The 12,984-nt window shown below is 43.5% G+C and overlaps 1 protein-coding gene across 8 annotated transcripts in view; it reads left to right on the top strand.

Annotated features, from left to right (window-relative positions):
* The window catches only part of DPP6 (dipeptidyl peptidase like 6), a 564,650-nt gene that overhangs the window by 292,239 nt on the left and 259,427 nt on the right, over positions 1 to 12,984 (top strand). The window contains exon 1 of one of the 8 annotated variants that reach the window (XM_057416432.1): positions 8,750 to 9,229. The exons of the other annotated variants lie outside the window; for them this stretch is intronic. Within the exon in view, the coding sequence (XP_057272415.1) occupies positions 9,173 to 9,229 (57 nt within the window). The 5' untranslated portion in view covers positions 8,750 to 9,172. Of the gene's footprint in view, positions 1 to 8,749; positions 9,230 to 12,984 lie in introns of those variants that run through there. 8 annotated transcript variants of the gene reach the window in all.

The following is a 12,984-nucleotide window of genomic DNA, read 5'->3' as shown; positions in this document are numbered from 1 at the left end:
TCAGCTGTCCTCTGATTTAGTGCATGTACTGTGCCAGACATGCAATCTGGAAAGATGAATGCAGGGCGGGTACTGAGGCACAGCAGGGGAAAGTGAGTGAAGCGACAAAAAACTGTGCACCATTTGTTTCACCCGCCCAGTGAATTAGGACTATGCCCAAGTGTTGTTTCCTGCCTCTTCCTTATGCCTTCAAATCTGAATATATTGTGGGTTTGCCTTCCCCAAAAATAAAGATGAGAAGCAGATAGGAAGAGCCTTTGTGACTGTTTTAGAGAAGACAAGTGTCTGCAGTGTTTTCATTATTCAGACTCTTGAAAAGGCTATTTTGGGCTAGTAGAAAAACTTATCTACTGTACAGCTAGTAGGAATGCAGCAACCTATGTTTACCATAACAGATTTCATCCCAAGGGATCTACTTGAGAAAAAGCACACTAGTATACAAACACTTGCAGTCATCACAACCCCCACCAGTAACTGAGGGCAGTGACCACCACCAGCCATCCAACTTCAGTAAGCATTTTGGGAAGTCAGTAAACTTAAGTGAAGATACTAGTGCCGGTGCAGAGCTGACACCTTTGCCCCTCTGGGTGTTTGGGAACGTTTCTGAGAAGTTATCACAAGGCTACCATGGTGTTCAATGGGCCACTGCTCATCAGGGTCCAATTGTTGCACCCTTTGCTACAGGTGGTAGTAGTCCTAAGCAGATGCTCTCCACTGAGCCCAGCCTATGGGATCCGATGCAGCCATCTGTCAGGTTTTGCATTCCGTAACTGAGGACATTTGGTCCTTTTGCCTGCATCACTTTTGAGACCTCATCAGTTGTGGTAGTATAACTTTCAATCAGATGTGACATCTTTAAGATGAAAGTATATTACATGCATCTATTTACCAGTGTCGAGTATTTTGCATAACCTCAGTACTGAAAGTGTACGGATCATGTTGTAAGTTCAAGTTTTTGGTTGGTTGGGTTTTTTTTATAAAGCTGATATAAAAGTTAATGAAAGATAACAACCATTGCAAAGAAAAGTGTACTTCATAAAACAAATGCTTAAAAAGCCACTTGCTCCAGCTGTGGCTTTTATGTACAAGGATCTCTCAAGCAATGGTATCCGCTTACATAAGAATTTCACAACATTTACATTTAAACCAGTCATCATCTTATATGCAGATCATTTATTCATCCTATAAATCACTGTTGAGCTAAAAATGAAGATGAGGCTCTCCCTTTTCCAAGCAGTAGGCTGCTAAATAGCCTTATATCTTTGCAGCTGTTGTGAAGATGGGGATTCTCTGTTTGACACTGATTTGAGGGGTGTATTTTGTTATCTCTTCTCATTGCTGGTGGTCTCTTACATTTTCTGACCTGGCTATTTTGAGTTACAAAATCTATATTGCAGCTGTTCTGTAAAACTTATGTTTAAATAAAGAGGAAAACAAGTAGGGAGGAAAGAAATAAATCCTTCCACTCCTAAAACAACAGTCAAAAAGAGCTCATGTTGAGTCAATGAGGAAGGAATTCAGCTGCTGCTCAGAAATGATAATGCGGGGCGGGGGGGGGAATGTCAGTGAAGATTGATCCCTAAGATCGCAGGGAGCAGAAATACTAAGCCAGACTGTGAGGAGGCAAATTTTGAAAAAACAATCTGGAGACGATTCACAGCTGGCACTGAAGTTGGGGCCTCAGAAGTCTCTCACGCACAGATAAACAAGCGAGAAAGAGGCATCTGTTGCATTACAGCTGCCAAGGTCACACCAGCAGGAACAGGCAGAGGGGAAGAAAAAAGCCAGCGGTACAGTCTGTATTCCTTGCAGGGATAACGTAGTGCCAAACAGTTATGGCATTTCTAATCATGTGCCTTTGAGGCTGGAAAGATGTATTAAAGTATATATGCTGACTCAAAACATTAACCCCACTGTCAATCAAAAGTAATGTTTTTGAAAAATATAATCCACTTAAGTAGGAAATTCTGACACTACACATGCTTGATCTTTAGGGTAAGCAAACCAAAGTGGATACACAATCCAGAAGTGAGAAGGGCACAAGTACCTGCTGTGTTCCCCAGAGTCACGCTCCAGTTTAGGCAGGAAAGTGCTATGCCAAACAGCCCTTGCTGCGCGTGAGTGAGCAGACTTTTTCACAGCTTGAATCCCAGTCCTGGAACTTGGAGCAGCAGCGAGAAATAGGAAGCAGCAGGATACAGCGTATCAAATAAAACTATTTTAATCACTTAAAACCATCTTCTCATACTCAAAGCTAAAAAAAAAGCAACTTAGTAAGGCTTTTGTAGTGCACAAATGGTAGCAACACCATAGGACTGTTATACAGAGCCACAAGTCATTCTTGCAATGCCTGTTGTCTGTCTGTCCTCTGCTGCACATACCTGCTTGTTTCAGATAGCAGGAGTTCTCAAGCTTGGAGGAATGTTTTGAAGTGTATCCCCTGTAGGAACAGACATTCATGCAAATAGCTAATTAAAGGCATTGAGTAAATAAACTGGATTTGATCTGTTAAATGAAAATACTACACCAAATTTCTTTCTTAATGATCTTGGCAATGGAAACGTGATATAATTTTATCTGCAATTATATTCCATCATCTATTATTGCCTCTAGCATGTTCACAGAACCTTTGAAATCTGGAAAAGCATTTGAGTGGGTCCCTAAGCTACAGAGGTCCTCAGTAAACCCTCTGAAAATTTGTCTGGACATAGACTCCCCCGTGACTAACCCTTGGCAGAACAAACATGTTGGAGACAACCAGAGGGAGGCAGTATTAACAGTGCTGATGCAAGGTTGAGTTAACTAATCCATATCCTTAAAGGCCAAAGCTTTTCCCCCCTTGGTAATAAGATTATTTTGGGGATGCCCTTTGACAAGCTGAGAAGTCTTGCTAAATTTAGGGATTAATTTGGAACAAGATTTAGTGTTTTTATTGTCTTCTAGTATGGAACAAGGTTGAGAAGCAGTGCTAGGGATGGTGTGTAAGCAATACAGATGCTCTGCTGCCTTTGTAGGAGTAAAGCTGATGTCAGCTGACCTACCACCTAAGTATTCCCAATTCCCAATTCTGACTGGGTGCATTGCTGTGCACTAATGTGATGTTACTGTTGTCACATTCTTGGAGAGGGGCAGGGCACAAGTTGTGTTTTCAGAACAAAAGAAAAATCAAATTCTCCCTCTCCGAAGCTTATTCAGATGAGCATAGAACAGAAATCTTGACAATGAACAGGCAGGATGACTGGCTGCTTTTGCAGCATCTAAAAACATAAACTCCTGTAAAGAGAATTTCTAACCATGCAGCCCTTATGGTTTCACAGCTGCCTGTCCTGCTCTGGCATCCCCTACGTGAGGAGCACTTGACCTTCAGAAGGATCTGCAGTGGAGGAGCACAGATCCCTCTCACTCAGTGCTTCTGGGCTACAGAAGTCCAGACTGAAGAGGCGCTGTGCCACCGCTTTTTGTGTGGATGATATCTTGGCATTGGAACTGAGGAGAGTGAATTGTCACCAGCATGCCTTGGCACATCTGCAGGACCGTGATGATGGTCCTGCAGACATACATCCTGCTTTGTGAAGACCCTTCTTGTTCTTCCTTGAAATTTTCTAAGGAAGCCGGAATAGTGGAGCAGTAGGGCAGCTGCAGATGTTTTGAATCAGACTTGGAGATTAAATGGATTTACTTTTTGGGGAGTATGCAGTTGTCTTAGGAGAGCATGAGTCAGGTAGACCTTCTTCTCAGACAGCTGTTGCAGGATGTCAAACTTGTGCCCCCACTCTCCTGTTTCCCCTCCTGAAAAGCAGCACCAATACATACTGAGCACTGTTCCCCTTGCATCCTGTTTTGATCCAAGCTTCCTCAGTCACCTTTCAAATGACTGAATGCTGAAATCCATGGCTACGATGTTTTTACAGGCTCATCTCCCCTTTCTTTTAGTGAGTGTCTGGGCTGCAGCCTGTGTCTCTTCCTGAGTTATCTTACTAACATTCACTATCTCCATGACACTGCATCCCAAAAAAAAAAAAAATGTAGCCCTTAGGACTTACCCTTTGTAAACTACTTGTGAATAGGTTTTTCCATTATCATAACATAACACAGTATGTGCTTTCCCAGGCCATGTGTCCTCTCTGAACTGACAGCAAACCAGCTAAACCATTGGGAGCTGGTAGTGAGTGTGAAGCTCCAAGGGACTGGCTGTACAAAAGCAGATCATGTGGTGTGTTCTGCTAGAGGTAGCACATTACCGCACCCTGGGTTCTAATGGTTTAGATCCACTAAGAATTTCAGATACATAGCTCTCCATGGGATCTGGTCTTTATCTGGAGAGGGCAGAACATTAGCAGACTGTTCAAAGGTATAGTTAATCAAGTAGAATTCATTTTTACCCACTCTGCCCACTGGCTTCAACTTCCTTGATGTGGTAATGAAGAGGGAATAAATAGCTCAGTGTGGTACAGCCAGAACACCAGGTTTCAAAGGAGCAGAAGGGTTCTGCATCCAGTAACTGTACCTGCTGCTGCTACAGGCTTATTACTGCCCTTGCGTAGTCTATACTCCCTTGAACAGATGTGTGCAGCTGGAGGGTTCCCTGTGAACATAGACTGCTGTTGGATCTGGCCTTTATAACATAGAGGCAATGGGAATGCTCTACCCTGACTCCTGAGAGCCCATTGCTGCTTCCCATGAAGTGGCTGCTCAGCATCCACAGACAGCAGAGAGTCTTGCCTACATGGAAGGGCAGAATCAAGGATAGTCTTAGTAAATTGATCTGCTTAAAAGTGCTCGGGAGTAAGAACAAACTGCCTTTTTTTTTTCCCTACCTTGTTTTGCTGTAATGCATGGTCATAAACAATAGTTATTGTGCTTTAGCTCCTGACAGTTCATAGGTCTTTATGGCAATGAGTTTTTAAGGTTTTAGTCCACCTTGTCTTGCAGAGCCATTGCAGCATTATTTTCTATTTGCAATGTAAAAGATTTGCAACAATCTTTGAGCATGAGGGAGCTTTGTGGTGGTGGTAGAGCTGGTCTCTGAGAACTCCAAAGAGTGTTTTGAGAATGATCCTAGGCCACAGTCCTGTTCCTGCCAGTCTCAGGAGAATGAAGCACTTCCCTTCTAACGGGAAAGGCTGTAGGACATGTGTGACTAATTTGTTACAAGGTAATTAAAAATTATCTGTCTTACTGCAGCACTGCACGATATTGTTGAAACAAGCACTCTGGGTGAAGATGAGTTGAGAAGCTGGGAAGACTTCCTTTCACCTGTCACTGGTTCCTCTCCCGATAGGAGGAAAATGACTGGCTGTCCTGCCTGGTGGCAGAGGAGCTAATTGCTGTCAAGTGTGGGGATGACGTTCACATGGGTGTAGGTTAGCATTTTGAACATGCATCCTGGTTAGCGTCTGTGCTCATAGCAATGCTCCTGAGTTGTCCCAGTGGTGGCATGATGTTGACTACATGGATTAATGAAAGATGCTCATGATGGGAATGCAGATATTGTGTGGCAGGGATGGAACTGGAGATAGCTTCTTTACACAGCCCAGGCAGCCAATGAAGACAAACCTGTTGCAAGTGATGTGTGGTAGGTGATGAACAGCCTGATGCATCTTCAAACCTGGCAGGAAGGAACAATGTGCTGCCTGTGTTCCTGTGATCAGGTGGGATGCCGTGGGATGGGAAAGTTATATTCCCAGGGTCCTTATTTGCCAGTGCCTCCTGCAACCCCCTAAATGGGGCTGTCTGTATAAATCCTTCTGCCTGGGCAGCTGCTCTGTATGAGCAACATACTGATTCTTGTCCTGTGATAGAGGTGTATTAATTTTTCATGAGTGGTGACTCAGCCAAGCAATAAAGTTGGTACCCTAACATAGCACAGAGGTCAGGATGGATGGCCTCAGCCCTGTTAATACGTGAGCAGATTCTTCTATGTCTGTTAATAATGAGTATTTCTGAATGGCTGAACCCCTTTTATTGAGGAAGGATGGTGGCAGAGAGCTGGAGGATGTGACTTCCACATCCTCCTGTCAATGAGCAGCAGCTCGTGGCCATCTGAGAGGATGAAACCCCTGCACAGGTCAAGGGTGATGTAGAGGCACCTCCAAGCAGAGGTCAAGGCATTTCAATAACACTGGGGTAGCTGCACCAAAACACTGGGAGGTAAAGTGAGAACAGTCAGTTCTCATAGTAACGCACTTATGTAATAAGGCTAAGCCATAAGCATTTGGACAGCTAACTGCTGGATTAATTAACACAATTAACTTCTTGTGCATCCAACAGCAAGCTTAGTTGGAAATATCTACATTGTAAGGAGGAGTGACAATTTCAAGAAAACTAGTGAAAACTGCTTGTCTTTAATGGTTAACTGTGGAAAAATTAAATTCACATAGGTAGGCTAGGCAAGGGTAAATAGATAGGTACAAATATATTTATTTTCAGCAGCAGTGCAGTTAAGTTCAGTGATTGCCAGTGTAAGTACTGAGTGGTCAGGGACACAGTGAATGGTCTATGTTTTGAAAGGGATGTTTTGCAGAAATTCACAGGATATACTATAACAAAGTAAAAACAAAACAATCAAACAACAGAAAAGAAAAATCAAAACCAAAACCCAAACCCCAACCAATACAGTTTTGTTTTTTTTCCTTTGAATTCCTTTTGGAAAGAAAATTAGCTAAAGTGTGGAGTAAGGCAAGCCTTCATTCCTACCCACTACAGGTAGAAAAATAGACCAAGCCCATTGGAAAATTCAAACTGATTCACTTCTAGAAGACCTTGAAAGCAATTCTGTTCTGATGACTGGGAAAAATGTGTAAGCAAGAATAACCTCTCTATAAATGTATACAAAATATTGTGACTAAAACTGTTGGGACTGAAGAGATAAAATTGCACTGTAAGCTCGGACCATGTCATAATATAACCCAGCAAGAGCTTGACACAGGCTGTTAGATTTAACTGTAAATTATTGCTTCTTGTTAGAAAGGTGCTGTTCACTTTTTTAATGAACTGTTGCCAGGATCCTGGCTCCTGGGACCAGGCAAAGTTGTCCAGTTTTCCTACCAGCAAAATTCTGTGTTGGAGATCTTTTATGTTGCTGTTTCTATAAACTGATGTGATATGTAATGGTGAAAATGCAGAACAGGTTGCCCAGAGAAGCTGTGTCTTCTCCCCACAGGGACACACAGAACCCCATCCCTGGCCATGTTCAAGGCCGAGTTGGACGGGGCTTGGAGCAACCTGGTCTAGTGGAAGGTGTCCTTGCCCATAGCAGGGGGCTTGGAACTGGATGAACTTTAAGGTGCCTTCCATCCCAAAACATTCTATGATTCTATTAAATGTTTAGGAGGTCTGACTGGTAGCTAGTAGATACTGTCTAGGAAAACTTGTCCTGCTGTTGATATGTTCCTGAAACAGGATCAAATTTATCCCAGGTGTAAGGGCACACTGCATCTAGCGAAGTAGTGTTCCTGGTGAATGTATAATAAATCTGTGCTGTAAAACTGAGGATCGAATGGGGCATAATCACTTCTTTGTCAGATAAATACTCTCATGTTCCCGTTCCTTAGCTAGTTACCTGTGGACTCGGCAGAGATCCAATTGGATATAAGGAGGAAGTTCTTTACTGTGAGGGTGGTAAGGCACTGGAATGGGTTGTCCAAGGAAGTTGTGAATTCTCCATCCCTGGTGGTGTTCAAGGCCAGGTTGGATGGAGTCTTGGGTGATATGGTTTAGTGTGAGGTGTCCCTGCCCATGGCAGGGGGGTTGAAACTTGATGATCTTAAGGTCCCTTCCAGTCCGAACAATTCTATGATTCTATGATTCTATCACGTGTGTGAGAAAAAGTTTAGCTTTGTACAGCACAACAGCACAGAGGCAAGCTCTGGGCTCGATCTAGGTGCTCTTGGAAAGAGAGCAACATGGGAATTTCATGTTGCCTGATATTGAGGTGGGCTATGACTTGCACCAGTCTCAAGCGAATACTGAACAAACTTCATGTTGCTCTAAGTTTTGTCCAATTAAGATCCCCTGAGTGTTACTGGATACTGGTACTTGCTTTATGCCTTGTGCTTAGCACACCCCATGTCACCCCATGCTGACAGCAAGGTGGGTGAGTGGGCTAGGAAGGCTTCTTTGACAGCTCCACCATGTTGGAGATACCTCCATTATGGCAGGAATATGCTATGGCAGCTATGGCAGCGTGGAGTGGAGCAGGCAGCGCTGGTGGTGTGTCACCCGGCAATGTGACCTACATGGCAGCTGCAAGCACGCAGGAGGCAGCCAGGATATCAGAAATGCAAAGTGGCCTGCGTCACATCAGGGACATGGAGAGGGTTGGGGGAGGCTGGGCACATGTTTCACCCTGATGAACGCACCACCCTTTGGCAGTGAGGCAAGCAGCTCCCCAGGGAGTGTTGATGCTCTCCGTGTCCCATCAGTGGGAACCTGCTTCCCTGAGTCCATGCCGCATCCTTCAAAACTGCCCTGGCAGCGGGGCAGAGGCTGCCCTTGGCACAGCTTTCCTTCATAGCCAGGGACTGCCAGGGCACTGAAACCTGTGCAAGTTGGGAGAAGCTGGAAACTCTGTTTGCGGGACTCCCATTGCCAGCAGCACCGGGAACGTGGGATTTGATTCCTGAGCGCCGGCTGCCTGCGCCCCTTTCCCCTTGCTGCGGGAGGGGAGATGACTGCCGAGCTCAGCTCTGCTCATTGCCAGCGAGCAGCACATTGTGCTACGAGGCGGCCGGTGCATGCGCAGCGCGCGGGCTGCTGCCGTGGAGGTGGGGAGCGAGGACCACATCGCTGCCTCCCGGCTCCGAGCTGCCAGTTGCTGGTTGCCAAGCAGTTATCATTGTTTCTGTGACGATTGCAGAGGCTGTTGCTAATTGAAGAAGCCCCCACAGCATCCTTCTCTCTGCTCCTGCTTCTGCTTTTATTTTAGAGGCTCAAGGGGGAAGACAGCTAGACTAGTGCTTTTTTACATTGCATTTTTATTTATTTCTTTTTTGTGGGGGTGGGAAATTTCTCAGCTGGTGATTAAGTGATGGACTAGTTACTCATCCTTATCCCTTTAGTCTTTGTGTGTGTGTGTGTGTGCATGTATGTCTGAACACACACAGACAAGCTTACACACGCACACACACTGTAAAATCTTGTTTGCCACTGCAGTGGGCACAAATAGGTGAGCATGACTACAGCCAAGGAGCAAAATGCATCAGGGAAACAAGCCCAACAACAAGATCAGGTAATGCTTATTTTCCTCAATTTCAAACAAATACAGATTTGCATTGTATAGCTCTGTGTTTTGTGTATGATTATTATTAATATATATATATTTTAATCTTCTTGGTGTACATTCCTAAAATTGTCAACTGAGTCACCAGTCAGTGGCAGGAGGAAAGTACTGTGTAGCTGGGTTCAAGGTCTGCTGTCTCGGTGTGTGTGGAGGCTGGGGGGGAGCTGAAATTGTGCTATTTTTAACAGCCTGTACCTCTTGCTGAAGGCAATAGAGGTTTGTTCTGTAACTTGTTCCTTATGTGCAAGGGGGAGGGAGCAGGATGTTGGGACAGAGGCCCCTTCTCGCTAGAGGAAGGGAGTAAAGGTTTTTAACAGCCCCTATGCAGGTGGATGTAAAACTGCAAAAGTGGGTTTCAGCTTCCTACTTTGTCACGCACTTTCAGGGGTTTTTGGAGGGTTTTTTTTGTCTGGCATTGTCCTGGAGGGACATTTAGAGTACAGCGTGTGCTCAGGCTGTGTGTGTACAAGCAGTGATGGGGGGGGGGGAAGCAGCTGTAAGTAGGCATAACTCCCACTGACTCTGGGGGAAATTGCAATGCTCACACCATATCTGAACTTGATTCATTTATTTCACTTGGTAGATGCTTTATGTGTTTCTGTAAAGGTAGAAAGTTAAAGACTTAATTTTGCCTGTCGTGCCTAGTTTTCAGAGTGTATTTCTATCTGACTGCACTTACCAGGACAAAATGAAGTCAAAACTTTCCCTGTCAAAAAAGCAGTGGGTGGCAGAAAAAGGGGACATATCCTCACTGGTAAAGGAATAGCACAGTTAGAAAGTGGTGGCATAAGGGAAAGCCTGGTTGCAATCTCAGAGCTCCAGCTGAGGATGGCAAAGGTTTGTGGGCTCCTGGCACACCGGCAGACCAGCAGCTCCATCCTCCTTGGCACCAGCTTCCCCTCCCCGGCTTCAGCCCTGTGCCTAGGGGGACTGTGGGGAAGCCTGTATGCTCCAGTTCTTCAATTTTCATCGTCTCGTTAAGACATTGGAAGTTCGCTGCTTTAATCTTCAGTTAGGACAGCATGGGAGGATAATTTAAACAGATCTCTCAGGGCACAAATTAATTCTTAAAATAGTTCTTCCTGGCTCGATGAGCTGAGAGCCTCGCACGTTGTTTTTCTTTTTTTTTTCTTTTTTCTTTTAAACTTGGTGATTTATTTTAGGGAACTGGGGAAGGGAAGAGCAAGGGAAGACACCAGGCACCACAAACAGCATTTTATAATCTGCATTTTCAGGGTGACATTTTACTAATGTCCAAAACAGGCTCAATGGTTCAGTGAAACTAAGAAAAAAAACAACTTTCATACTGAGGGTAAAGAAACTGTGCCTTCATTTAACCTTACATGTGTTGGGCTTCTCTGCTTCCCTGTCCATTTCTGTTGGCATATGTATGTTTGTCACAGTTTGCTGCAGATTAAAATTAGCCTAGCTGTTTTCCTGGGAGGCAGGGGTGCATAAGTGCCTTTTCTGAACAAAGAGAGCTGTGGGGCTGTCACCTCCTGCTTCTTAAAGCTGTGCAAAACTGCTGGGTTTTGTAAGTCAAGAAGTGTAAGTCGGTTGTGTTTTAAGAAGGAGCAATGTTTTTCTTTCAAGTAGTGCTACCTGCGTAATGCCATTCTGCTGCTGGCATGCCATGACTTTGCTACTGGCATGCCACATCTTTGCTACTTGTCTCTTCCCGTATGAAATATAAAATGCCTAGACTGGGTCTTTAGTATTATGCAGAGTCTTGATTGAATTTATTCTATAACTGATTGAGTTGCAATTATACCCATATGGTATGCTTAAATATTCTGAAAGTGCATGCTCTCTCAGCTCTGCCCTAGTGTGAGCATGAGATAGAAATATCAAGCATATATAAATATCAATGATATTGATGAATATTAATGTTAGAGTCTGTAAGCACCTTTGCTCACTTCCATTTTTTGTTGTTGTTTTCACAGTACATGATTAGTAAAATGGTTTGACAGTGGGGGGTCGAATCCAATCTGTGTCCATTGTTTTGATTGTACTTTTATCTTCCAACACTAAACACAGATCTAACCTCTTATTTTACTTAAACCAGTTCATAAGTGAAAAAAGACGCTATCCAAATTCTTTTTCCAGATGAAATTCTATTTTCAGGCTTGTGAACACCAAGAATTGCTGAGGTTTTTTTGCTTGCTTAAAACTGATCAAGAAACTGAAAATTGTAGCTGGGAGAAAATTGAAGGCAAAGTGCTGGTCTGTCTGTAGGGGCCCGACTCTTTTTCAGAAGCAGCTGCTGCTGTCGTAAGAGATTGTGACTGTCCCTTTTCTGTATTCCTTGCTGTGACATTCCCTGGATCCAGAGGCAGGCAAATGACACACTTGGCTTAAGTCTATGCTGTGTCCTACCATGCAAACCCAAACAGAAGCTGGGCACGAAAAGGCACTGCAGGAACAGGGTGTGGAAAGTTTGAAAACATCTGCAGAAGCTTTGCAGGCATAAATGAAAAAACCTCATTCAGACCCATGTGTCCAGATGCAAATGAAGGCATGTTCTCAAGATTTACAAAAATTGTAATAATTAGGAAATGATTGGGATGTGCAGATAAGCAATGCAGTGCCTTACCTACTTGAAGCCATGCAGTAAGCATCCCTTTCTTTCCTTTTTTAAATTAAAAATGTTATTATATAGTTTCTTTCTGATAAGCAGTATTGCTCACTTCCATGCCAGTTAAACTATTCAGAATTTTAATCATTTATCACCTTGCTTATCTCTTTCATGAGTCTGAACTTTACGCCTTTTGGGCATCATGTACAGAAAGTGCAAGTGATACGTAACACTCTCTTACCGTCAAGTCCTGTTGCTAGATCAAGATGTAAGTTGAACGTGTTAGTCTCTGTATGCTTAGGTGCTTTTGACACAGCTATGGTTTCTTGTTCAAATGGTTGAAGTTGGATACCGTGCAGTGTACAATGATTGTAGTTGGCTTTCTGCTAGACCCAATGCTCAGAAGTCCATAGAAAAGCCTGCAGATACTAATAGACTTGGGCTCTGGCTCAAGGGGACTAGTGAATCTTGTTCTCTGTCTTGGGGATTGTTTGCTGGATGTGTGAATACACCATTAAAACCACATTTCCATTGGAAAAGGAGAAGAAAATAGCAACAACAGGTCAAGAACTGTGTCAATGTGCTTTAGTAATTCATATTTCCTGAAGATTTTTATATTTCAATGTAAGCCTGTAAATTTGTTATCATAGTTTAGCCCAGTTCTTGTTACTTTTAATGACCTTTGGGAATGTAAATAGCTCTACAGTCATACATAAAAAATAAGGAGGCTGGGTTTTTATGAAGATGTGGTAAGAGGCATAATGTGCTAAAATGAGACTTTTAAGTATTTTAAAAAATGAGTCAGCATATCAAGGATAGCATGATCACAGATTCTCAAAGACCACCTTTTATAAAACATATTTAAAGGGTTGATTGGTTAATTAGGTACTTGAACACTCAGAATAAATGATTGTTCCTGTTTCTTTTGCTCCATAGAGAAAAACTGTCAGAGAGAGTGAGATCTTGCTCTACCCTGTACATGTCCTAGACAAGGTTGTTAATGATTGTGTGCAGCTCCATATAAAAGACCAAAAATTAAGTAAGGAGCCAGCTCGAGTGTTGCCTTTTATTGAAGTGGGCTACATGGAGGAGTGGAGTCAGATCAATAGAACAGTTATGCCTATTAGCT

This window comes from Pezoporus wallicus, unplaced genomic scaffold, assembly GCF_028554395.1.
Source record: "Pezoporus wallicus isolate ANWC-B61680 ecotype Strahan unplaced genomic scaffold, APGP_CSIRO_Pwel_v1 contig_3847, whole genome shotgun sequence".
In the NCBI taxonomy this organism is placed as follows: domain Eukaryota; kingdom Metazoa; phylum Chordata; class Aves; order Psittaciformes; family Psittacidae; genus Pezoporus; species Pezoporus wallicus.
Note: the sequence above shows the minus strand (reverse complement) of the source record. Positions and strands in the feature narration are given on the sequence as shown.